At 38.1% G+C, this 26,995-nt stretch overlaps 1 protein-coding gene across 1 annotated transcript; it reads left to right on the top strand.

The window, feature by feature from the left end:
- Nucleotides 1-24,908: 24,908 nt before the first annotated feature.
- LOC132357211 (late histone H2B.L4-like) lies at nucleotides 24,909-25,361 on the top strand. Its single transcript, XM_059910485.1, has one exon. The coding sequence runs from the start codon at nucleotides 24,909-24,911 to the stop codon at nucleotides 25,359-25,361; it is 453 nt and encodes a 150-aa protein (XP_059766468.1).
- The last annotated feature ends 1,634 nt before the right edge of the window (nucleotides 25,362-26,995 follow it).

Below are 26,995 nucleotides of genomic sequence, written 5' to 3'. Positions count from 1 at the left end.
ACACTGTGAAATAATCACCACACTCAAGCTAATGAACTTATCAATCACCTCACATAGTTACCATTTTGTGTGTGGTGAGAACACTTAAGATTAACCTCTTAACAAATTTCAATTATACAATTCAGTATTGTTAACTCTAGTCACATTGCTGTACTTTAGATCTACAGAATCTATTCATTTTGTATTATGAACAGTTTTTTTCCTTTGACCAACATCTCCCTGTTGCCCCATCCCCACTTCCCCCCAGCTACTGGCAACCACCATTCTATTCTCTGCTTCTGAGTTATACTCTTAGAGTCCACATACAAGTGAGATCATACAGTATTTTTTTGTGTGTCTGGCTTATTTCACTTAGCACATAATGTCCTCTAGGTTCATCCATGTTGTCACAAATGACAGAATTTTCTTCCTTATGGCTGAATAATATTCAGTTCTTTCATTGGTTAGTGGACACTTAGGTTGTTTCCATATCTTGGCTATAGTGAATAATACTTCTATGAACATAGGGGTGCAGATATCTCTGAAATATACTGACTTCTTTTCATTTGAGTAAATACCCAGAAGTGAGATTGCTAGATCGTATGGTATTTCTACTTCTAATGTTTTTGAGGAGCTTCCATACTGTTTTTAATAGTGGCTGTACCAATTTATATTTCCACCAATAGTTTACAAGTGTTTCAATTTCTCCACATCATCAACAAAACTTGTTACCTCTTGTTTTTTTGATAATAGCCATTTCAACAGGTGTGAGGTGATATCTCTTTGTGTTTTTGATTTGCATTCCTCTGGTGATTAGTGATGTTGAGTAACTTTTCATGTACCTATTGGCCATTCATATGTATTCTTTAGAAAACAATTCTATTCAGGTTTTCTCCATTTTTTAATCAAGTTATTTGTTTTGGATACAAATCCTTTCACAGGTATGTGTTCTGAAAATGTTTTTTCCCAGTCTGTGATTTGTCTTTCTGTACTTTTAACAGTCTTTCACAGAGTACAAGATTTTAATTTTAATAAATTCCAGCTTATCAATTTTTCGTTCTTTGTACTTTTTCTGTTGTATTTGAAAACACTTAACCAAACCCAAGGCCACTTAGATTTTACCTTTGTTTTCTAATAGAAGCTTCATATTTTTGAATTTTATATTTAGATCTATGATCTATTTTGAGGTAATTTTTGTGAAAGTTGTAAGTTCTGTATCTAGATTTTTTTTTTTGCATGTGAATGCCCAGTTGGTCCATCACAATTTGTTGAAAAGACTATCCTTTTCCCACTGAATTGTCTTAGGTCTTTTGTCAGAGACCAGTTGACTATATTTGTATGAGTCTACTTCTGGGCTCTCTATTCTGTTCCTTTGGCCTTTGTGTCTACACTTGCACTAATATCTCAGTGCTCTGATTACTGTAGCTTTATAACAAGACTTGTAATCTGCAGATGAGAGTCATCCAACTTTATTCCTCTTAAGTTGTTCTTAAGTAACGTGTTGGCATTGTAGGTCTTTTGCTTCTTGATATAAACTTTAGAATTAGTTTGTAATGTATTTATCTGGCCTTAGCTTTAAGGTAGTCCTGGACTTATATAATAATTTAGGAATTATTCCTTCTGGTTCTATTTTATGGAAGAGATTATAGAGAAATTGTAAGACTTCTTCTTTATATATTTGGTAGAATTTAACAGTGAAACCATACAGGACTGGTGCTTTCTTTCTTGGATGTTTATTAATTATGGTTTCATTATTTTAATAAATATAAGCATATTCATATTATTTATGTCTCCTTGTGTGAGTTTTGGTAGTTTGTGTCTTTCAGGGTATTGGTCAGTTTCACCAATGTTAACAAATTTGTGAGCATAGAGTCATTTTTGTATTGAAGTATTACCCTTTTAATGACCATGCAATCAATAGTGCTGACCCAACTCTGTTTCTGATATTGGTAATTATGTCTTCTCTCTTTTTTCCTTGGTTGCTTGGCTTGAACTTTATCACTTTTATTGATCTTGTCAAAGAATTTGCTTTGGATTTCTGTGGTATTCGCTATTGTTTTACTGTTTTCAATTTCATTGATTTCTGCTATAATTATCATTATTTTCTTCAGCTTGCTTTAGGCTTAAATTGCTCTTCTTTCTGTAATTTCTTAAGGTGGAAGATTAGATTATTGATTTTAGATCCTTCATCCATTCAAATACATGAAATTAATGCTATTAATTTCCCTCTAACCACTGCTTTCACTGCATCCTATGCAGCTTGATAAGTTGTATTTTCATTTTACTTTAAAATTTCTCTTGAGACTTCTTTGACCTGTGTGTTATTTAGAAATGTGTTCTTTAATTTCCAAATATTTGGAGAATATTTTCAACAAATGGTGCAGGAACAATTGGACATGCACATGGAAAAAGTGAATGTAGGCACAGGCCTTATGCCCTTCACAAAAAATTAACTCAAAATGGATCACAGACCTAAATATAAGATGCAAACCTATAAAACTCATGGAAGATAACACAGGAGAAAACCTAAATGACCTTGGGTATGGTAATGACTTCACGTACAACACCAAATGTATGATCCAGAAAGAAAGAATCAATAAGCTAGACTTTATTAAAACTAATACTTCTGCTCTCTGAAAGACAATGTCAAGAGAATGAAAAGACAAGCCATGGACTGGGTGAGCAGAGTTGCAAAAGACACATCTGATAAAGGATTGTTATCCGGAATATTCAAAGAAGTCTTAAAATCCAACAATAAGAAACAATCTGCTTAAAAAATGGGCCAAGGACCTTATGAGACACCTCACCAAAGAAGATATTCAGATGGCAAATAAGCATGTGAAAAGATTCGCCACATCATTTTTCATCAGGGAAATGCAAATTAAAACAATAAATACCACTATACACCTATTAGAATGGCTAAAATCCATAACACTGACAACACCAAATGCTGGTGAGGATGTGGAGAAACAGGAATTTGTATTCATTGCTGGTGGGAACGCAAGATGGTACAGCCACTTTGGAAGACAGTTTGGTGGTTTCTTACAAAACTAAAAATACTCTTAACGTACCATCCAGCATTCATGCTCCTTGATATTGAAAGAGTTGAAAATTATGTCTACACAAAACCTGCAGACAGATGTTTACAGCAGCTTTATTAACAGCTACCAAAACTTGGAAGCAACCAATATGTCTTCCAGATAAATAAACAGTTATCCATCCAGAGAGTGGATTATTATTCAATGCTAAAAAGAAATGAGCTATCAAGCCATGATATGACATGGAGGAAGCTTAGATGCATATTACTAAGTGAAAGAAGCCAATCTGAAAATGCTACATACTGTATGATTCCAACTATATGACATTCTGGAAAACACAGAACTGTAGAGAAAGTAAGAAGATCAGTGGTTTCCAAGAGTTGGGAGAGGGTGTGAGTTGAATAGGTGGAACGCAGAGGACTATTTGGGCATGAAAATATGCAGTATGATACCATAATGATGGATGAATGTCATTATACATTTGTCTAAATCCATAGAATGTACAACATTAAGAGTTAACCCTTAATGTAAACTAATGACTTTGCATGATTATGATGTGTTAATGTAGGTACAACAGTTGTAACAAGTGTACCAGTCTGGTGGGGGATGTTGAGAATAAGGGAGACTCTCTCTGTACCTTCCTCTCAATTTTGCTGTGAACCTAAAACTGGTCTAAAAAAGTCTTAGTTTTTAAAAAGCATATTTATTTGTTAAAAGACAAAGTATCATGGTATTTAAGGGCATATTTTTTTTATGATCAAACAGATCTGATTTTAAGACTTGTCTCTGTCACTTATTAGCTTTGTGACTTTGGTCAATTTGCCTCTGTGACTCCATATCCTAGTGGTGATCTTTAAAATGTATTATATTATCAAACTCATGGGTGGTTATAAAAAATAAATATATAATGCATGTGAAACATAGTGATTAGCACATACTGAGTATTTAATTAATCTTATTGTTATAGAATACTGTGATTTATTTCTTAGAATAATACATTTACAATAAATTTTTACGTTAGAACACAGGGCTGATGGTCCAAGTTTATATTCTACAATAAAATACAATTTTCAGTAATTCAGATACAACTAGAACCTAGGAGAACCAACTTATTGACCAGAAGCCACCAAAGAACTGCCAAAAGATGGCACTTGAGCCAAACTCCAGAAAGGAAGCCTTTCTTAAAATCTGGCATTGGTTTCAAAATTAAGTACTGAGTAATCTTTCTATTAAATTAATTGTGAAATGTATTTTAATAGAAGGACTTGCACATTGCCAGGATATTTGAATTTGGCTACAAAGATACTAACAATAACCTTCAAGTCTAAAAATCCTCGTTAGCAATAAATAAGAAATCCCAAACTCACATGTTCTTGCATATTATTACTTCCATATAAATACATACAATTTGGTAAAGAATCAGACTTAGGAAATAGTTTCCCAGATTTACATGCTTCCTATTTTATCCATCAAATAATAACATCTTGTCTTGCCTCAAGTACTTGGTGTTTGCTTAGTAAAAGCTAATAGATAATCATCCAAAATATTTGCTAAACTTGGCAGATGACTCATTAGAAGAAAGTGAAGATCTACTCATTTTAATAATACCAAAGTGTGTCTGTTTTGATAAGTTAGAAACTATAAATGAATCCTTTAGGAATGTTTCCTCAATATATAGTCAAGCTCTATGCATAGGTTTGATTTTATATAGGGCATGAAATGTTTGAGAAGGTGTGTGTCCTCTTTAAAATTTATGATTTCTTAATACTTTTAGATAAATCTTATATTTAACTTAGGAATATATGTCAAGGACCTCTTTTAAAAATATATTTTGTATGCTAAAACTGGGAAATTTTTCTGCTTTATCCTTGATATATTAGCATTTTTATACTTTTAAGCATGTTTTACCTTTTAAAATCATGTGCTATAGTTGCTTCATGTTGGGGACTTTATTATACTTTTCATATACACTCCCTGTTCATCCCAAATTTTAATGATTTTTCTGTATGTACATTGTCAGATATTATAGTAATTGTATAGTATTCTGTACCCCTTATAAACATCATGTAATCTTAGTTTTACAGGTAAAATTTAATGATCACCAGCAATCCATAAGCTGATATCTCTTCAATAATTTTGGAGAATTTGTCTGAATTTCTCTAGTATATTTCTCAAGAAAGGCTCCAGGGAAATCCCAAGATACAGGAAATCCAGGAAAATTTCAATGAATATTGGGGTCCCCTTAAAAGAATTTAGGAATAAACTTAAATAAGCCCCCGCTGCTCAAATATAGTACAATTTAATCAACAATAAGCAATAACTATGTTTTATAGAAACATATAAATATGCTTAAATCTATGAGTTTAAAATGACATTCAAAAAGTCCATCATTGATCACCTTTGGAAGATGCTAGGTATTTCAATTGAACTGATGTATCTCTTTCTATCCTTTGACTTTCAAACAACAAATACCATTATATTTAGTGTACTTCTTTTAAATAAAATGTAGTTGGGTCATTAAAAAAATCTATTCTGCCAATCTTTGTCTTTTAATTGATATATTTAGACTATTTATTTTTATCATTGGTGTATTTAGGGCTTAAGACTGCCATTTTTATTTGTTTTGTGTTTGATACCTCAGTTTTGTATTCCTCTGTTTCACCTCTCACACTTTCTTGTGGGTCACTTGAACATATTTTAGAATTCCATTTTGACTTATCTGTTGAGTTTTTTTAGTTTATTTCTTTGTATAGAATATTTAGTGGTTTCTGCAAATATTGCATTATAAATATGTAACTTATCATAGTCTGCTGATATGAGCATTTAACAAGTCTAAGTAAAGTGTAGACAACTTACCTCCATTTAATTCCCTTAATTCTCTATTTAGAGCATTCCTTTCTTAAATGTACTTCTCCACATATACTGAGAACTGCACTACACAGTGTTATAATATTTTATTCAATCTCTAACATAATTCAGAAAGCTCAAGAGGAGGAAAGTATATTGTATATACTCATATTATTGACATTTCCATTGTTCTTTCTTTCATCCCGATAATCCGGGATTCCTTCTATTTCATTTCCTTTTTTTGTGTGAAGAACTTCCTTTAGCCATTTATACACTGTTTCTCCTCTCCTGTGACATCAATGACATAGGTGCTAGCTCTCTTGTTACTGTCCCACAGGTATCTGAGGCTCTGTTCATTATTTTTTTTTTAGTCTATTTTCTCCTATTTTCACGTTTGGAAATTTTATTGATCTATCTTTAGATTCACTGATTATTTCCTCTGTCATCTCTACTGTTGAGCCCTCCCAGTAAGTTTTTTTTTTTAAATTTTGGTTATTGTATATTTCATGTTTCTAATTTTTCACTTGGTTCTGTTTTGTAACTTTGATTTCTTTGATAAAATTGTCTGTTTTCATTTGTTGCAAAAGGATTCATAATTGATTTCTTAAACATTTTTATCACTGTGGAGTCAAAATTCTTTTCAGATAATTACAGTATCTGATTCATCTTGGTGTTGACATCTGTTGATTGCGTTTTCTCATTCAAGTTGTGATTTTCCTAGTTTATGGTATGATGAGAGATTTTTGTTTGTGTCCTGGACATTTTGGGTATGATGTTAGGAAACTCTGGATCCAATTTAAATCTTCTATTTCAGCAGGCAGTCACCAAGTTTAGTTTTGGCACATGGGTCCTGGCCTACTTTTGCGGGCTGTGGTTCAAATGACATTTAGTTTTTAGAGCCTTGCAGTGCTATTCTGGTGTGCTTCATTTTTATGCTACATGGATGGCCCTCTGAAAACTTGGGTGGTATTCCAAACTTTATTTCAGTTCTGAAACTTTTTGACATGCTTATTCTAAAGCTTTATGTGTGAGTTGGTCAGGGGTCTGCCTAGTATATTCTTAGAGTTTTAAAGAATTCTTTTTTCCAGCTCTCCTCTCTCTGAGATCTCCCCCTTCTAGTTGAAAAGGTGAGAGATACTTGCCTTCCATTGCCTCATATCAAGGTGGGGAGTGACAAAATGCAGACCTCCTTACTCAGTTTTTGCTGTTAACACTGGCAATGGATAAAAGTGTTTCTCTGGGCTGACTGCTTCCAGTGACTGAGGGTCAAGGTCCAGACTCCCTACTCTGTCTCCACAGATACCATGGTGGGAAATGTTAGGGCGATGTTAGGTTCTAAATATTGTTGTGATATGTTTTGATAATGTATATGTAAGGTTCATACGACCACATTTTAATACTTACACTTTAATAAACATGTATTCTACAAGGAAGTTAATTTGGAGGGTTCCCTGTTACGTAATTGGCCTGAGACACAGGCTGATTTAGCTATCCCTGTTCCTTTATAAAGCTGAATTCTTAATGGTTTGGAATTGTTAAAGCTTGCTTCTATTACACATCCAGTCTGAAATCCCTGTGGAAATATATATAATACATATATCCCTGAATTTAAACAGTAGATGCTGAATAAACAATAATAGCAGTTATTTGAAAGAAAGAGAAAACTTGGGGTTAGTTCAGTTTCATCATTCTATGTGATGTGTGTTTTTTTAATTGAAGTATAGTTGATTTACAATATTATGTTAGTTTTGGGTTTACAACATAGTTATTAGTTATTTTGGCAGATTATATTCCATAATAGATTATTACAAGGTAATGTGTATAATTCTTCACGCTATACAGTATATCCTTGATGGTTATCTATTTTATATATAGAAGTTTCTATTTCTTAATCCCATACCCTAATCCCACACCCCTGCCTTCCCTCTCCCCTTTGGTAACCACAAATTTATTTTCTATATCTGTGGGTCCATTTCTGTCTTACATATATATTCATTTATATTATTTTTCAGATTCCACATATAAGTGATATCATACAGTATTTCTCTTTCTCTGTGTGATTTATTTCACTAAGCATAATATTCTCTAGGTCCATCTATGTTGATGCAAATGGCAGCAATTCATTCTTTTTTATGGCTAATATTCCATTGTATATATACACCACATATTCTTAATCCAATCTTCTGTTGATGGGCACTTGGGATGCTTCCACGTCTTGGCTATTGTAAATAGCACTGCTATGAACATTGGGGTGCACGTATCTTTTCGAATGAGTGTTTTTGGGTTTTTTGCAGATATGTACCCAGGAATGGAATTGCTGGATCATATGATACTTCTACTTTTAGTTATTTAAGAAACTGCCATATTGTTCTCCATACTGGCTACACCAAATTACATTCCCACCAACAGTGTACAAGCATTCCCTTTCCTCTACATCCTCTCCAAAATTTCATAATTGTAGACTTTTTGGTCATAGCCATTCTGACAGGTGTGAGGTGATACCTCATTGTGGTTTAGATTTGCATTTCTCTAGTAATTAATGATGTTGAGCATCTTTTCATGTGCCTATGGGCCATCTGTATGTCTTTGTGAAAAAAATGTCTATTCAGGTCTTCTGCCTAATTTTTGATTGGGTTGTTTGTTTTTTCGATATTGAGTTGTAGAGTTGTTTGTATATTTTGGATATGAACCCCTTGTTGGTTGCATCATTTGCAAATATTTTCTCCCATTCCATAGGCTTTTTCATGTTTCCAATGGTTTCCTTTGATATGCAAAAGCTTTTAAGTTTAATTAGGCCCCATTTGTTTATTTTTGCTTTTATTTCTTTAGCCTTAGGAGACTGATCCAAGAACACATCGCTATGATTTATGTCAAAGAGTGTTTCGCCTATGTTCTCTTCTAGGAGTTTTATGGTTTCAGGTCTTACATTTAGGTCTTTAAACCATTTTGAGTTTATTTTTGTATATAGTGTGAGGGAGTGTTCTAACTTCATTGATTTACATGTAGCTGTCCAGTTTTCCCAGCACCACTGTCGAAGAGACTGTCTTTCCTCCATTGTATATTCTCACCCCCTTTGTCATAGATTAATTGACCATAGGTGTCTGGGTTTAGTTCTGGGCTCTCTATTCTGTTCCATTGATCTATGTGTCTGTTTTTGTGCCAATACCACACTGTCTTGATTACTGTAGCTTTGTAGTATAGTCTGAAGTCTGGGAGGGTAATACCTCCAGTTTTGCTCTCTTTTCACAGGATTGCTTTGACAATTCAGGTCTTTTGTAGTTCCATTTAAATTGTAGGATTATTTCTTCTGGTTCTGTGAAAAATGTCATGGGAATTTTGATAGGGATTGCATTAAAACTGTAGATCAATTTGAGTGGTATGGCCCTTTTTAACAATACTAATTCTTCCAATCCAAGAACATGGCATATCTTCCCATTGCTTTTAATCATCTTCAATTTCCTTCAATGTTTTATAGTTTTCAGAGTATAGGTCCTTCCCCTCCTGGTTGAGTTTATTCCTAGGCATCTTATTTTTTTGATATGATTTTAAACGGGATTTTTTTTACTTTGTCTTTTTGATATTTAATTCTTAGCATATAGAAATGCAACAGATTTCTGTATGTTTGTTAAGCTTGTATCTTGCAACCTTGCTGAATTCATTTATTAGTTCTAATAGTTTTGGGGTAGTGACTTTAGGGTTCGCTATACAGAGTATCATGTCATCTGCAAATAGTGACAGTTTTACCTCATCCCTTCTAATTTGCATATCTTTTATTTCTTTTTTTCTTTTCTGATTGCTGTGGCTAGGACTTCCAATACTATGTTAAATGGAAGTGGCGAGAGTGGGCATCTTTGTCTTGTTCCTGAATTTAGTGGGAAGCCTTTTGGCTTTTCACTGTTGAGTATTGTGTTGGCTGTGGGTTTTAAGTTGTTTTTATATCTAAGTGTAAGTGAATACATTTGTTTGTTTAGAATTCTGTGAAATTGTGTCTTGTGACTTTCTTACAATATTTCTCCCTTATCAATGTTATTTCTCCTTTGCCATTTATTATTTTTTTATTTGTGCTATTTCTCCCTTCTTGCTTGATAATGGTAGGTTGTAGTTTGTTCATGTTAGCTCTTTCTAAACATTTCTCTTGCTTAAAGTATATAATTGGGTCTTAATTTGTGGGCAAATTGGAAAAAATATGTTTATTTTTAGACATTAGTTAATCCTATTCATATTTATTTATTGATATAACTGATATATTTGGTCTTAAATTTTCCAAATATTTATAATTAAGTATATTTTTACCATTTTTATTTATGTAGTGTGAATTATTTGCTCTCTGGTTAGTCAGTTATTCATTCATTTATTTAGGAAGGTTTGTCAGGGAGGAATAAATTTTCCTCTAACCTTTGTAGTTCTCCTGGCTGGTCTAAGAACTAAATTGACATGAGACAGATTAACAGGAGAAAATCAAACAAAACTTTAATAACATATATACATGGGTGAGACCCAGGAAAACTGAGTAACTCAACAAAATGGCCAAAACCCTCACCTCAAATACTATCGTCAGCTAAAGATAAAAGAGGATGTGTGGGATAGTGGTTTGGGACTTCAAAGGGGAGGAAGGCAATTCAGATAGAGGTGGAAAAGCAAATGTTTGGTAAACAAATATTTGCTGAGCCATGAAGAGACAATGGAGCACAGACTGGACTCTGATGTCTAGACACTGCCAAATTTCCCCCACCACATTTAGCCCATATTCTTTGTAGATATTTCTGGTGATAGCTCTATTCTGGAACAGACCCTTTATCTAAATTATTTAGGCAGCTAAGGGGTAGTTGAAAAGAAAAACTTCCTGAACCTTCTTTTTCTTAAAAATACTTAGCCTAAATTAATCCTCATGCCAAAAAGACACATTTTCAGGTTACAAATTTTTCTCCCCTGCAGTCACATCTTTGAAACTTCTCCAAGAAGTTTCATAGTCCAGAGGCTGAGTTTGTAGATTGTTCAGCTCATTGAACTAGACTCTAAGTCCTGAAAATATATCTGTCCAGTTAAATTCATTTTAGGATGTGGTGATGCAGGTGGGCTCTCAAAGTTAGGCCTATATTGTGTAAGCAAGCAGTCAGGTATTTAATAAGAGGCATTTCTATGGAAACAAGAGAAAACAAAAGTTAATATATGGAGCAAATTATAAACCAGTTTCTGAGCTTAGTGGGGAGCCAATCAAGATTTCTAGATGTCAGGATCAAAGCATCTTCTGCAGTTTGAAATATTTTTGATGATGTCATTGGGTGTTCAGGTAAACCTTCTGAGTGGCTTACATATCAACCGATGTGAAGATTGTCTAAACATGGGCTACTGTGGTGATTTCTCTTAAGTTTATATCAAGTTGTTCAGCTTCAGTTTACAGGGCTTCAGGAAAAGGGCAGCTTTAGTTCTCAATGATGCTGTTAAAAGAGGGAGAAAAATAAAAAATGTTTGGAGAGTTGTAGCCAAATATTTGAGGAAACTAGAAGATTTCAGGATCCAGTCAACAGGTTAAAAAACCAAAACCTCAAACACAATTAACAGATCTAGAATCTAATATCCACAAGTGTGTATTATAATTTATATTGAAACACAATTTTTCTCTCTAAAATCACCGTTAATTACCAAAGATAGCTTAGAAAGGCTAATTTGTTTGCAAAATAAGTATAATTGTTTAAAAAAACTTGGCCCCATTTTTTACATAAGTCCAACAAGAATAGTGATTGACCACATAGGCTCTTTTAAATCTGCTTCGTTGGAATTTTTCATATGGATTGAACTCTTAAATGCCTCTTGAGGCCAGGAAACCAAGTCAAGAATTTGCCATCAGACTCACCTGTAATGCCTATAGATATGGGTGAATTTCCTCTCTTCTCAAGATCCCTAAAATACCCTGAGGTTCTTGCACCTGCCAGGAAGTGACCTTCTTAACCGGTAAGGTTGTTGGGAACACTGTAAGCAAGGTACCAGGATGTTTTTGCCAAGGGGCTTTATTGGCTTCATAAAGTCAATCTTAGCTCCTTGAAGCTGTCTGGTCATATTTAAGTCAATTCATATCTGTCTCAAATATGACATTCCAATCAAAGTCTTGGTAATATAACCAGTGTTTCCAATTGTGTCCCGTTACAAAGAGAACAGATTCTTAATGAACTTATGTAAATAACTATAAATAACTATATTGCCATGAAAGTAAGAATACTCAAGTTTCTGAATTCTGGAAGGATCAGGTAGGGAGGAAAAGATAAATGTTTCAATTTTATCTTACAAAAGTGTAATTTGCCAAATTGCTGTAAGATAGCATAAGAGGAAAGTTTTCCTTATATCTTGAAAACAAAGATTAAAATACAACTATTATTTCAGATAAAAAGTCATAAATATTATAATCATATTCATCAGTTCATTCAGTCCTATGTAATTAACTCTTGTTGATCTTGATCTTTTGTTAGCAGTTTTATGAGGATAGTAGTTTTTCCATTAGAGTGAATTTGTGTGTATACCCAGCACATAACACAGCCCCTGTCCTGGAGAAAGGGGCGCTCAATCCACATTTGTTAAATGACCCCAGCAGCCTGGCTTTGCCTTTTTAAGCCTTTCAGTTTCCCAGCCCCAGCCCCAAAGTTCCATCAGCTCTCTGGCTTTGTGATGCCCTCTCCGAGGAAAGATGAGGAGCATGAGTTTGGAGAGGGAGGATGTACCCAGAGGGGAGCAGTCCTCTCCGTGATGAAGGACAAGGAGCTGGGGAAGAAGGAAATGAGTGGCACGTGGGGCAAACAGGACGTGCCCTCTCAGCGGTGGATGTGACAGTGGCAACTGCTGCTTGTGGCCTACGCTGCCCCTCAGGACGGCCCCTTAGGGGAATGTGGGCTGTGCTGAGAGGCTCCTCTGGCGAGCCTCCTGTCAGTCTTGGGACTCTCTCCTCAGCACTTCTTCCCCTTGTCTTACACATCAACCAGATTACGTGCTCTGTAATCTAGGAAAGGAAGTGGCACCCACTGGAGTGAAACAGAAGGGAAAGGCCCTCTTAATGAGTGGACCTCTGAGGACTGTCTGGAAAATCCAGCATCAGAGGGACAAGAGAGGCTCCTTGGCTTCAGGACACCCTCAGACCCATGCCACCTAAGGGAACATGAAGTTCCTTCTGGATACTAAGAGGTTTGGTGTGCACGCCTTGGGGACGCTACAGTGTAGACTCCTACCCCTCCTGAGCCTCTGATGGTTACTTCCTTGGGCCGTTTTCTCTGTGAGTGTCCTTGCGAGGATCCGACACCTCCAGAATCATGGTTCTGCACATACTCACAGCTTATTCTGTCTCCTGGTTCCTGCACATACTCACAGGTTAGTCCCTGGGCCTGGAGGGAGGCAGGTACTTCTAGGAGAGGGGTTGGGAGTTGTGGAGCATAGAGGGCTGTGGTGGGCGACTGAGGGTCCGTGCTCCCTCTCAGGCCTGAAAACCCCTGTGTTATCCTGCCGCAGGGGAAGGGGCGCTCACTCAGGCAGGGATGGAGGAGGGAGGATAGAGGGGAGAGTGAAGCCAGGTCCTTACAGGAAGGTTTGTGGCCGCTCCCTGGCTGATCACTGCAGGGGTGGGGTAAACTTGTGTGGGGTGGGGTGGGCAGTGCTCTTTTCTGTCCAGGGGCTGAGTAGGAACAGGATTCCCGACCACTCCATCCCAGAAAACCCTGCATCCTCTCCCTTCCCTGCCTCCTGGTTCCTAAGAGGCGCTGGCATTGTTATTCTGTGGTGTGGAGTTCAGGTAAGTGGTTCTGGAACGGGACGCTGCTTGGAGTGTCTTTCTCTTTCAAGCAGACTTAATTCCAATTGAATTAGGACATAGGCAAACCCCACTTAAGTGGGCATCTCACCCTCCTGTGAAAGTCATCAAGCAAGGATATTCCTGCCCCGGGGACCACAAAAGATGAAGTCATCCTTTCTGATTGTACTCAGGGCAGGTGAGTGGACACCCCTGCTGGGTAGGGTGGAAGAGGGAGTTTGGTGGCATTGGCTTGGCCAGGTTTTTAAAGCAATTCTGATATCCACTGACATACTGAAAGCAGCCTATACAGCTCTGTTGTCACAATGTGAGTGGGGTGGACCTTCCTGCCCAGGACACACACTTGGTGAGTAGTTGCCACTGTGTTTGCTTTAATTGTCTCTTCTCTATATATCATGTAAAGCAATGAAGGGAGAGGAGGCAGGTCAGACCTCCTGAAAATGGGGAAATGCCATTTTGTCTTTCCCTTTCCAATTGATTTTGTGTTGTGTGGAGAGAAGGCGTGGGGTGGGTTGGGGCAGAGAGAGAGAAAGAAAAGAGGATGCAAAGCTCAGGACTATGGCGAGCAACTATGGGACAGCAGCTCTTCATGTCTGAGAAGGAGGTGTTGCATTTCACAGCCCTGTCTTGGGAATGAGGGATGTCAGGTATGCTTCCTTACACTATGTCAGGGAGTTTCATGGCCAGCTGTTATTTGTGTAGTTTTATGGCCAATCTCCAGACAGCTCTGAATCTCATTCTACTCTAGAAAAGGAAAGGGCTCTGTGCTGCCTGCTCACATCCTCAGCAATCATCTCCTACAGGTGTGGATTGCTCCAGGTGTCCCCTCCTGTCCTTCTAGAGCTCTAGGCCATTCCCAGGGGTAAATCCTGACCTGTTCTGGTCATGCCGCCTGGAAGGGGCAGCACAGGGACTCTGACCAAGGCTGACTGTGTAAAGGATTTGTGCTCTTATTCCCTGTGCTGTACTGACTCTGGAAATGTGAGGCCTGGTAGGAAGGGAGGGAGATACATTGGCTGGAGCCTTTCGTGCTGCTGTGCCTTCTTCCTGGGACATCAGTCAGGACATGTAGGCTGTTTTCATCTTCACCTTTCCAAAATGGTACGGGTGGGACAATCTGGTGGCCTGGGATAGTTGGAGGTGTCTGTGTAACCCTAATGGAAATGCCTTGGTGTCTCCAAAGACCTGTGCAAGTATTGGTTTCATAAAGTATTTCTCAGGCACAGTCAGAAGGCTTTGACGAATTTGTCTTAACTGTCGCTTGTCTGTGCTGGGTTCCTAGGGCTGTGGCCGGTCTCACTGAGTTTTGCAGGCTCTGCATTTCCTGCTCCCTGCAGACAGTGTTTTCAACCAGAAGCACGTCTGAGAATCAGGAAGCAGGGATGTTGGTGTGAAGTTGGCTCTGAAAGCAGGTACAGGGCAGTTGCTTCTAAAGGCGAGAGGGTGGAGGTGTGAGCACGTCAAAGTTGTATGAAAAGCTTCCCTTTCCACACCCCCAGCTATTTCTTGGTCATAACAAGTAACATGGACACAGTTTCCTTCCACTAAGTCATTGGTTCACAGTAGCATTCCCTGTTACGTTATGCTATTTGAATCACTTCATGTCTCCAACCGAGATGTTATATAGGAATTCTTAGGATTGTGTGTGTTTGTGGAGGGGGCTACCCTTTGAAGTCCTTCACTTTGTGCATTTAAGAATAATCTTCCCCAGAGGCTGTACCAGTATTTGGAGGTCCTGGTAATCCCTATGGTCTTATTTACATTTTTGTTGTGAATGTGGAAGTTTTCTCTTAGTGGGAAGTGTGGGTCACAGGCCAGTGGGCTTACACATTTCCCCAAACCCCACACAAGTTATTTTGTGTTTATAAGCAGTCTCAGAACTTTGTGTCCAGCTACGACTGAGATGGGAGGGGCATCTATGTCCCTCATAGGTGCCTGTACTCATTCATGGCAATTGGATCCCTGCCGATAACTTGTAGGAATTGTGGCCATGATGCAGATGGAAAGCCAATGCATAGCAAGAAAGTCCCTGCTTTCAAGGCACTTGCAGTCAGGTAGGAGATGAAGAGACTGGTGCCCAAACAGGTGAAATCAAAGGAGGTCATGACAGAGATGGAAGTAAGAGTCCCCACCCTCCCCACTCATGAGGGCACATGAGAATGAAGACCTCTGGCTTCAGATTCTGGTTTCTCAGAAAGGTAAAGTGAAACCACTATCGCTCTTTAGTTGTCCATTTCCACTTGGGAAAAATAATCAGGTCTTTTTTGCCTTCTTCTTTCCAGGACACAGTAGACCCAGTGCTTGCATTATCAATATAATGTCCCCTCCTTCTCACTGGTAAAGATGGTGTGTCTTACAGACCAGGGTGCTTGAGATGTGGTGTGAAGTGGATACCCCGGGGCAGCTGTGGGAAGGACACTGCCCCATCCCACCCAGACATGGGAAGGGTACCACTGGAAGAATGAAAACAGATAAAGAGGGAGATGGGGGCTCCTTTATGATCAAGATGGAATAACAAGAGCTGGGAGGATAAAAGGATTTGCCCAGAGGAAGGGCATGGTTGGTGATGGGCTCTGATTGATTGGTCAATTTTCCTCTGATGCTTACTTCATCTTCTCCTGGTTTGCAAAGCAAGATCACAACCCTCCATGGGGAAATGACATGGCATCTCCATGGCGATGGCTGTAATTCTTGATCCACCCCCCCCCCCCAGTTGATTTGCTGAGGCAGCTGGTGAGAGCAAGTCAGGAGGTAGGAGGAGAATGAGGCATAGGAGCCTTGCCACCCTTTGTTTTCTGGTGGCCCCCCCCCCGAGTAGGACAGGGGCAAGAGTGGCAGTGGTGTGGGTTGGGGTAGGGGATTAAGGCAGGTATGGGACCCTGGTATCCTGTATTCTCCCGATTCCCCTGACTGGCATGGTAGCCACTTATTTTCATTTCTCAGTCCTTACTTTTTCATTTCCTCCCTTCCCATTCCCTTGAGTGAGTCTCTGCTCTCAAACATACCGCTCTGATACAGGCTGCTGGCCGAATGTATCTCAGAGCTACCATGTAATTGCTGTGCAGTTCAAGTCACTCAGCTCAAGCTCCTGTCCTAAAAACCATTCCAACTACAAATTTTGTCAATACAAGGAAACCTGCCATTTGTGGTCAATTAGGTGAGCTCCAGTTGCTTTTGTCCTCTCTACCAATCATCACTAAAGACAGGGAGAGGGAGGACTAGATGATTAATAGAACAAATAACTTACTTCCTTGGCTGAAATGGGGACGCATGAACTAACAATTACTCAGTGTTTTCAAGCAGTCAACTGGAAAGAATGTTGGGAATCTAGCAATATTTGGTCACCAAACTACCCAGGCTCTTTCCAACTCTAAGCCAAAAGTATGATTAATGAAGTGAAACATATGACTTATTCCAATAATTGTGAAGGCATCAAAGGTGCTTCATTCCTTTATTCCCCCATTCAAGCACCTGGTTCTTGAATCCTAATCAACATCTTAATGATCTTTTTTTTTAATTTTTAAATTTTTAACATCTTTCTTTATTGGAGTATAATTGCTTTACAATGGTGTGTTAGTTTCTGCTTTATAACAAAGTGAATCAGTTTTACATATACATATCTTCCCATATCTCTTCCCTCTTGCATCTCCCTCCCTCCCACCCTCCCTATCCCACCCCTCTAGGTGGTCACAAAGCACCGAGCTGATCTCCCTGTGCTATGTGGCTGCTTGCAGAAGCATAAGAGAGTTTGTAGAAGTATGCATGAAGCCTAAGTTTGGAACTGGTACATCATCATCAGTTACATTTCATTCTGTTTAGCAAGAAAGTTTATATGGCCAAGGTTAGAGTCAAGGGGTGGGAAAGGAGCCCTACCAAGCATGAAAGTATATTACAAAATTTCATACATGGTAAAGGGAATGGATACAGCAAGGGGTGAAGTATTGGAGATACCATTACAATCTGCCCTATGAGACTTCTTATCTCTATTTATTGTATTAGAAAATATATTTATTCTCTTTGAATGGTAGACTAACTTTACTTAGGCTTATGCAATACATAATTTTCAGAATAATTAAAATCACTTTTTAGTAAATAAAATTATCTTTAAAATTTGCAAGCTAAAATATCACTAATAAATACTGTATTTATAATTTTAAATATCTATGCGCTAAGCAATGTATACATTATTGCAATTAACAGAATAACATTTTGAAGTAGCTATCGCTACCTTATTTTAGAAAAGAAAAGATATGAGTGCAAAAAAGTTATTATAATTTGCCCAAAATAGTACTGCTAGTAAGTGGCTGATTGATAGAGCATTCTAAAAATCATGTGTGGCTCCATCCAAACCCAATGGTCTTTTACAACAGGATGAACTGTCATTAAGCTAGTATCTTCTAATTTACTCTTTTTTGGTAAATATTTAAATTCTTATATCATATTTTCTTAAACCCCAGGTTGGACTAAGTATATAAAAAAGAAGTAGATGTCTTTCAGTTTCCTATCTGAACTTATTTCTGACTCTCAGTCCTCACTGCATATGTTATTGGTATTTTCATGCTGAGAATGACATTATTTGTTGAGGAAAGAATTACAAACGGCTGCAGAGCCATTGAGCACTTCTCATGTGTCCCTGTGGTCTCATTCTTATTTAGATGTGTGTAGGGAACATAGAAGCAGAGCTGTCCCTACTCCCATTATTTCAGGTACATGTGGGAAAATAATGGGTTTTGTGCATGTGAATCCCATATGCAATTTTGAAACATTACTCCCTTGTCCATATTTCACCAGAACTAAAATGAGATGCCCAAGGTAATATTCATAGTATTTAACATCTGATCAGTTTCTTGTGCTGCCTCTTACTTCAATAAAATCCTTGGAATATTTCCAATTGCAGTCACACCAATTCCCAGAATCCTTGTAAAAATTTGCTTTTAAGAATATGATCTAAAGTGAAAAGTGATATGTAAGCAAAACATTATTATAGTGGTGGCAAGCATTTGTGGCATCTCAAACTAGTCCATTGTTCTAATCACAGTGTAGCCATTTATTTAATTTCTCCTTTCCTGTGAGGAAATATACTCCAACCCATTTATTGATGCTTATGCCATGTGAGTCACTATTCTAGGCATTGGGAAAACAACACATGAATAGATGTGATCCTTGACCTTAAGGAAATCATAAGAGAGCCATTTATGGAAGCTCTTACAAGGATAGCTATGATCAGAGCTAAAATGGAGGTATAAAAAGAGTGATGTGGAAGCATAAAAAAGCAAGATACGACAAAATGCCATGAACTAGCTTTTGAGGTCTGAATAGGATTCTGATATGATTGATTGATAGAGGTAGTAAGCATTCATGGGTGAGAGACCAGCAAAAACAGATGAAATTCCATTATGCACAAATGTGGAGGCAAAGAAAATTGGGACAAGAACATGGAATAATGCAAGGGATATAGAGTGACTGAAGGGATGGAAGAAGAGAGAGAATGAAATAGTTATTCAGTGCTTCAAAAGTGGAGGCATTTCTAGTCTCATAGCATTGGGGTCAGAAAAGATGCTTGATATGATTTCAGTTTTCTTAAAGTTACCAAGGCTTGTTTTGTGGCCTAACATGTGATGTATCCTGGAGAATGTTTCATGTGTGCTTGAAAAGAATGTGTATTCTGCTGCTTTTGGATCAAGTGTTTCATATATTCAAAAAGTCCATGTGGGAAATAAAAACAAAAATAAACAAATGGGACCTAATGAAACTTAAAAGCTTTTGCACAGCAAAGGAAAGCATAAACAAGACCAAAAGACAACCCTCAGAATGGGAGAAAATATTTGCAAAGGAAGCAACTGACAAAGGATTAATCTCCAAAATTTACAAGCAGCTCATGCAGCTCAATAAAAAACAAAAAACAACCCAATCCAAAAATGGGCAGAAGACCTAAATAGACATTTCTCCAAAGAAGATATACAGATTGCCAACAAACACATGAAAGAATGCTCAACATCATTAATCATTAGAGAAATGCAAATCAAAACTACAATGAGATATCATCTCACACTGGTCAGAATGGCCATCATCAAAAAATCTAGAAACAATAAATGCTGGAGAGGGTGTGGAGAAAAGGGAACACTCTTGCACTGTTGGTGGGAATATAAATTGATACAGCCACCATGGAGAACAGTATGGAGGTTCCCTAAAAAACTAAAAATAGAACTACTGTACGACCCAGCAATCCCACTACTGGGTATATACCCTGAGAAAACCATAATTCAAAAAGAGTCATGTACCACAATTTTCATTGCAGCTCTATTTACCATAGCCAAGACATGGAAGCAACCTAAGTGTCCATCGGCAGATGAACGGATAAAGAAGATGTGGCACATATATACAATGTAATATTACTCAGCCGTAAAAAGAAACAAAACTGAGTTATTTGTAGTGAGGTGGATGGACCTAGAATCTGTCATACAGAGTGAAGTAAGTCAGAAAGAGAAAAACAAATACCGTATGCTAACACATATACATGGAATCTAAAAAATATACCAAAAAAAAAGGTTCTGAAGAAACTAGGGTAAGGACAGGAATAAAGACGCAGACGTGGAGAGTGGACTTGAGGACCCGGGGAAGGGGAGGGGTGGGCTGGGACGAGGTGAGAGAGTGGCGTGGACATATATACACTACCTAATGTAGAATGGATGGCTGGTGGGAGGCAGCTGCATAGCACAGGGAGATCAGCTCGGTGCTTTGTGACCACCTAGAGGGGTGGGATAGGGAGGGCGGGAGGGAGACACAAGAGGGAGGAGATATGGGGATATATGTATGTGTATAGCTGATTCACTTTTTTATAAAGCAGTAACTAACACACCATTGTAAAGCAATCATACTCCAATAAAGATGTTTAAAAAAATAAAAACACCCTTGAAGGAATGAACAGCAGACTAAGTTATACAGCAGAATGCATAAGTGTGTTTCATGTTTGGTAATTGCAATCATTGTTGCTTTTGTTGTGGTCAGCCATGTACAATGCTTGGTGTCAGTCTATTTATCTCTTGTAAAAATAAAATACAGTGTGTGTGTGTGAAAAAAAAAAAAAACTTTCCTTGAACCCATCAGAAGAGGGACAGGAACCTCCAGGAGAGACAAATCTATGTAGCTTTAGCAGAACTGTATGAACTCAAGAGAAAGGTTGTGGGCAGGGCAAGAAACTAGAAATTGTTTTCCTAAGTAGTGCAGCACGAAGGGAGGAAACGGCTGATCCAGGACTGGGTACAAATTTCTTTGTTTGTTTTTCAGCCCATTGTGGAAGATCTCTGATGAGCCATTATACTTCCAGAGTTCTCCTTGGGAAATTAGAGTAAGGAGTTAGGATAATTGGACCCCCTTCATGAGGGTCATTAGTTAAAATTATTCGGGAATATTAGAAAAATCTCATTAAAGAACTTGAAAAAAGAAGAATTTTCTTTCCAAGGTGATCAGGAAAATTGTCAGGAGATCAACTACAAGTAAATCCCTCTGAATAGTGCCTTGAGATCGTCATACACATAGGGGACAAAACTTTGGGAGCCAAAGCCTCTTTTGAAACCATGCTCATTTCAAAGATAGAACTGTAAACCAGTTGGAATGCACAGCGTAAGTCATTTTATTTCCATCATGCTCACTACCGCTGCTTCAAAATCCTAGTGTTTGTCCATATGACATACAAATGTTTTGCCAATCTTGATCTTGCATACTAGTCTCATACATATTGTATTATGTGAGAAGTTATTTTAAGAAAATGAATCTGTTGGGACATTTTTATAGCTCTTTGGGTGTTTTGCACCTAAAATTTCAGAAATAGAATAGAAGGATTAGTGAAATGCCATTTAAGATATACCATATAGACAGTGAAGACTGGGAGTGCAAAGGTGAATGACAGATATGAAATCTAGGATAGAGAGAGGAAAAATGGGCTTTGATGTTGAAGACTGGAAGATAAAATGAGTACATCTGATCACTCACTTCAGAAGGTGATTGAAGAAAAGGGGCAATTATGATCTAATGGTATGGTTAACAGTAAAGATTGAAGTAAGGTCCAAACTTCCAATTTTAATTAAATAATTCGCAGACATGTAATATACAGCATGGTGGCTATAGTTAAATACTGTATTGTATATTTGAATGTTGCTAAGAAAGTAGACCTTAAAAGTTCTTATCACAAGAAAAAAAATTTGTAACTGTGTGTGGTGGTGGCTGTTAACTAGAATTATTGGGGTGATCATTTCATAATATATACATATATCGAATCATTATGAAACTAATGCTTTATGTCCATTATATCTCAATAAAAAAGACTAATTGAGGGAAACAGGTTTACTACTTCAATAAGAAATTATAAGCAACCCTGGAAAATAGTATTAATATAGCAAACATATCCCAATCAAACTTATTCAACATTATCTTTGTTACAGAATTCATTGAAAACATAAGAGGAAAGCCAAAAATGGTACAGAAATATCAAAATCAAAAAGTTCAAGAAAAAAACCTATTCCCCGTTCCCTAATATCTGGAGATGCTACTCTAAGTCATTCAGATGAATCTGATTCTATTCCTTCCAAGTTTGTAATGTATTCTTTGTGAAAATGCAAACATTCATTATATGAACAAAAGATTAAAGAAATTTTACATAACCAATGAGATATAGCTGGACAGAGGATTGGTGAACTAGAAGACAGATAAAATAATAGAAATAATATAGAATACTTCACAGAAAGTAAAAGAAAAAAAAAAGGATAAAGGTGAGGCAAAGAGACTCAAGGAATGGAGTAAGTAGGTGATAAGTATCACATAGGCATTCCAGAAGCATAAAACTGGGTGAATATTGGAAAAATACTATTCAAAGGAAAATGGCTGGTAATTCCCAGAGTTAGTTAGGGGAAGCCATAAGTTCCTCCATTCAGGAAGCAGACCTGACAAATCATAGTAAACCTTCAAGGTAACCCTAGAGATCAAAATAGCAGACAAAAAGACGCAGTGCCTAAAAAAGGAATACCAAATAGTGTGACTGCAGACCTCTTTGTCTTAATAAATTGAAGCCAAAAGCAAGTGCTGAGAGAAAGTAACTGTCATCCTAGAGTTGCATATCTAGCCAAGGGATCATTTAATAGTGAAGCTATGCTACACATGAAGATGGACCTCCCCAAACCACACTCAAATGTAGACTTGCTCCACCGGCTGCTGAGAGTACAGTCAGGTGCTAATCCTCAGCCATTGACCCTTTCAGGTATTTCCTCAGCTTCAGAGAGCTAATTTGCCCAAAGTTAGGGACTTCCTGAGACGGTCACATCCAATGTCTGAACAAGGGGAGGGTATAAATATATGTCTCATCCCATCCTCAGATGGTAATCCTGATTGATTAACATTCCCACATAATTAACCCCATCTCAGTGCTGGCTTCCTTCTAGAGCTTAACTGAGAACTAAAGACTCTTGAGAAAAATGAAATCTTATCGTGTTTACATCAACTGACACCATGTTAAAGGAACTTCTAAAGAATGTAATTTAGGAAGATGGAAAAAGATCACAGCAGATGATCTGAGATGCAGGTAGGAATGTTAATAGAATAACTTAGCAAGTAGAGGTAAATGTAAAACAATGACTGTACACAAAAGTTGCAATAATGATTACAGTTCCTTTGAAGAATCAAGTAAACAAGACATAGCTAAATACTGCAGTTATGCAACACTTGGATGATAAGAGTGTCCAATGAGAGCAGCTCAGGTCCTGTTCACTGGTTCGGCCAGTGATGGACTGGAAGCTTGTGAGCCACAGCCTTTGGCCCAGTGTGGGAAAGTGGCCAAGGAAAAACAAATAAAAGCATTCTTGGGAGGTTCAGACTTGGAGATTGTGGAGGAAACTGGAGGGGTTCCTTCCCTGTTGTTTGCTTGCTAGCTTGTTTTTAATCACTGTAAGTTAATGATTTGAATTCAGAGATTGTACTGTATGTGTCTCTTGTCCCTTGTATACAAGTAAGGGAAGGATTTGACTACTAACACATCAAGTGGGATTTTTGTATTTATTTTCATTGGTAAATGGGATTCTTTAGAAATAAGGAACGGCAAGCTTCCTTCACTGGTTTTATCACCATATTACATTTTCTGGTAATAAAGATGAGCTTTCCGCTTTCATAATTGGAAACATTTCATGAGCAGTAGAAATAGCAGTTCTTTAAAAGTGCAAATGGACACAGCTTTGGAATCTTGACCATTTCAGGTGAAACCACATTGATGAACCCCCCCCCCTTTTTTTCAATTCTTCTTAAGTCATTTTTTGATTCCAATTCTGCAATTTATTGGTAAGGAAACACATTAAAGAAATGCCTTTGTCTGTATTGTCATGTATTCTTGCAAGAAATACGCTTTTATTTTAAAGAACTTCCCATTTATTCCTTCCGTTCTTCCTATGGTGTTTTCTTAGAGAATTAATCATTGTTTTCAATCAACAACTCTTACGTTTGTTCACAAATTCAAGCATGTGGGGTATTTTGAGGACCTAAGGAATGTTAAGAAAATTTTATATTTGAGAAATGTTTAAGTATTTTTACTAATTTTAAAAGTATTCCCATTTCTGTTTGTGTTCCAACTTTGGACAATGTGGCTTTGAGATTTCAATGTTTTCTAATTCACTGGGGGTTTTGATCATAATTGGAGGCAGTGGATGGTCAATTATGTCCCATGATTTCGAGGAGCACTCTGCAGACCATGTCAGAGACTTCCGGCTCAAGCCACGGAGGCTCAGCCATGGAAAGACAAGATACTATGTGGGAGTAAAATGGCCCGCCAAGTGGCTAAAGTCATTCTGATGGCGGCGACGACTTGAGTTAGGGAGGTCAGACTCGCTCAGGAAGCTCAAACTGATTTTTCTTCAGTGTAGGTGACTTGGGTGACATCTTTTCAGAGTTCTCATGCATAAATAGTAGGCATAAATCAGCTGAGGTGAACTTTGCCTACATGGGGCATAGTTCAAAGATTTTCTGGTAGAGGTCACGGAAAGTTTAAAGTCACCAGATTTCCACTGTGATTGGCTGACTGGAGGCCAAGCAGGGGGCCATCCAATCACAGGTGACATGGGGGTCCCTTAGTGACAGACCTCCCTGCTTTGCATTTTATCCAATCAGATGTGAGCATTGCCCGTGACGTCATAGAAGGCAGGGAGTAGAAACCGGGCCAAGGGACCTCGACGGCCGCACTGTCCTTCCCTCTGAGCTGCGGGGAAGACGATTCCGACATGCTTGAGCCTTTGTCTGAGACGTCTGAAGAAAGCCCGGGCACCAAGGAGACGTCTGAAGAAAGCCCGGGCACCAAGGAAGCCGAGCCGAAGAACCCGAAGCGCCGCTGCAGCCGCCGTCGCCGCCGCTGCAGCCGCCGCCGCCGCTGCAGCCGCCGCCGCCTCTCTGACGGCTTCGACAGCTTTGCCACCTATTTCGGAAGGGTGCTGCAGCGGGTCCAGGAGGGCCTGAGCCTCTCGCAGGAGGCCGTGAACGTCATGGATTCGTTCGTGAAGTACATCTTTGAGCGAATCGCCGACGAGGCGGCGCGCCTGGTCCGCTCCAGCAAGCGCTCCACCCTCACCTCCAGAGACATGCAGACCTCCGTGCGCCTGCTGCTGCCTGGGAAGAGGGGCAAGCACGCCATAACCAGCGCCACCAAGGCACTACTTCGGTACATCACCGGCAAATGAGCTGCCTCCGGACCACCTGAGCATCGCAGACCAAAGGATCTTTTCAGAGCCACCTCAGTTTTCTTAATAAGAACTGTATTCTAACAAACTTTGATCGACTTTATTTTGTAAAGTGTGTCATCCTGCTAATTTTTCAACATCTTTTTTACAAAGAACTAAATATTATCAACTACATTTTAATATATCTATGGTCTAATTTGCTCAAAATGAAATAGTGAGTTTTGTTCAATAATGTCGCATTATACCACTTTACTAAAGAGTGAGTTCTTTTATTTTTCTAGGTCAACCTTTCACAGGGTCTGTAAGATAAAGTTATTTACCTTTTTCACTCTCATTTTCTCATGAATGTATGGCAAAATTTTCCAGAGATTCATTATGCACCGTAATGACAACAAATTAAGTGCAGGAACATGTATAAGAATTCAACAGACATATTAGAAGAGATATTAAGGAGGTTTTCTTTTTCTTTTTTTTAATTGAAGTATAGTTGATTTACAACGTTGTATTAGTTTCTGGTGTACAGCAAAGTGATTCAGTTATACATATATATAATCTTTTTCATATTCTTTTTCATTACAGGTTATTACAAGATATTGAATATAGTTCCCTGTGCTATATTGTAGGACCTTGTTGTTTATCTGTTCTATATATAGTAGTTTGTGTCTGCTAATCCCAAACTCTTAATTTACTCCTCCCCCCTCCTTTCCCCTTTGGTAACCATAAGTGTGTTTTCTATGTTTGTGAGTCTGTTTGTTTTGTAAATAAGTTCATTTGTATCATATTTTAGATACCACATGTAAGTGATATCATATGGTATTTGTCTTTCTTTGACTTACTTCACTTAGTATGATGATCTCTAGGTCCATCCATGTTGCTGTAAATGGCATTATTTTATTCTTTTTCATAACTGAGTAGTGTTCCATTGTATATATTCCATATCTTTATCCATTCGTGTCAATGGACATTTAGGTTGCTTCCATGTCTTGGCTATTGTAAATAGTGCTGCTATGAACATTGGGGTGCATGTATCTTTTCACATTAGAGTTTTCTCCAGTTATATGCCAAGGAGTGGGATTGCTGGATCACATGGTAACTTTATTTTTTTTTTTTTAAGGAACTTCCATACTGTTTTCCATAGTGCACCAATTTACATTCCCACCAACAGTGTAGGAGGGTTCCCTTTTCTCCACACCCTTTCCAGCATTTATTATTTGTAGACTTTTTGATAATAGCCATTCTGACTAGTGTGAGGTGATACCTCATTGTAGTTTTTGAAACCGTGCACCTCAGGTTGGGACTTGAACCTAATCTCACCTCAGATGAGACTCGAACCCACCTGACTTGCACCTCAGATGGGACTTGAACCCACAATCTCTGGCTTAGGAAGGTACTCAAATCCACAATCTCCCAGGTAAAACTGCACACCTGGTCTCAGGACTTAATGAAGTTCAGGTTCTTTATGTCTCACTGCAGAAGGAATTCAGTGAGAGGAAAAGTGATAGGTAAGAAGTAGATTTATTGAGAGAGATACACACTCCACAGACAGAGTGTGGGCCATCTCAGATGGTGAGAACGGGCCCCCACATATGGAGTGGTTAGTTTTTTATGGGCTGGGTAATTTCATAGGCTAATAA

The sequence above is a fragment of the Balaenoptera ricei genome, chromosome X (assembly GCF_028023285.1).
Source record: "Balaenoptera ricei isolate mBalRic1 chromosome X, mBalRic1.hap2, whole genome shotgun sequence".
Classification (NCBI taxonomy): Eukaryota; Metazoa; Chordata; class Mammalia; order Artiodactyla; family Balaenopteridae; genus Balaenoptera; species Balaenoptera ricei.
The sequence above is the reverse complement of the archived record's forward strand: the minus strand, read 5'-3'. Positions and strand labels throughout refer to the sequence as shown.

Coding starts and splice junctions, on each gene's coding strand:
- LOC132357211 (XM_059910485.1), top strand. CDS start 24,909: ATGCTTGAGCCTTTGTCTGAGACGTCTGAAGAAAGCCCGGGCACCAAG.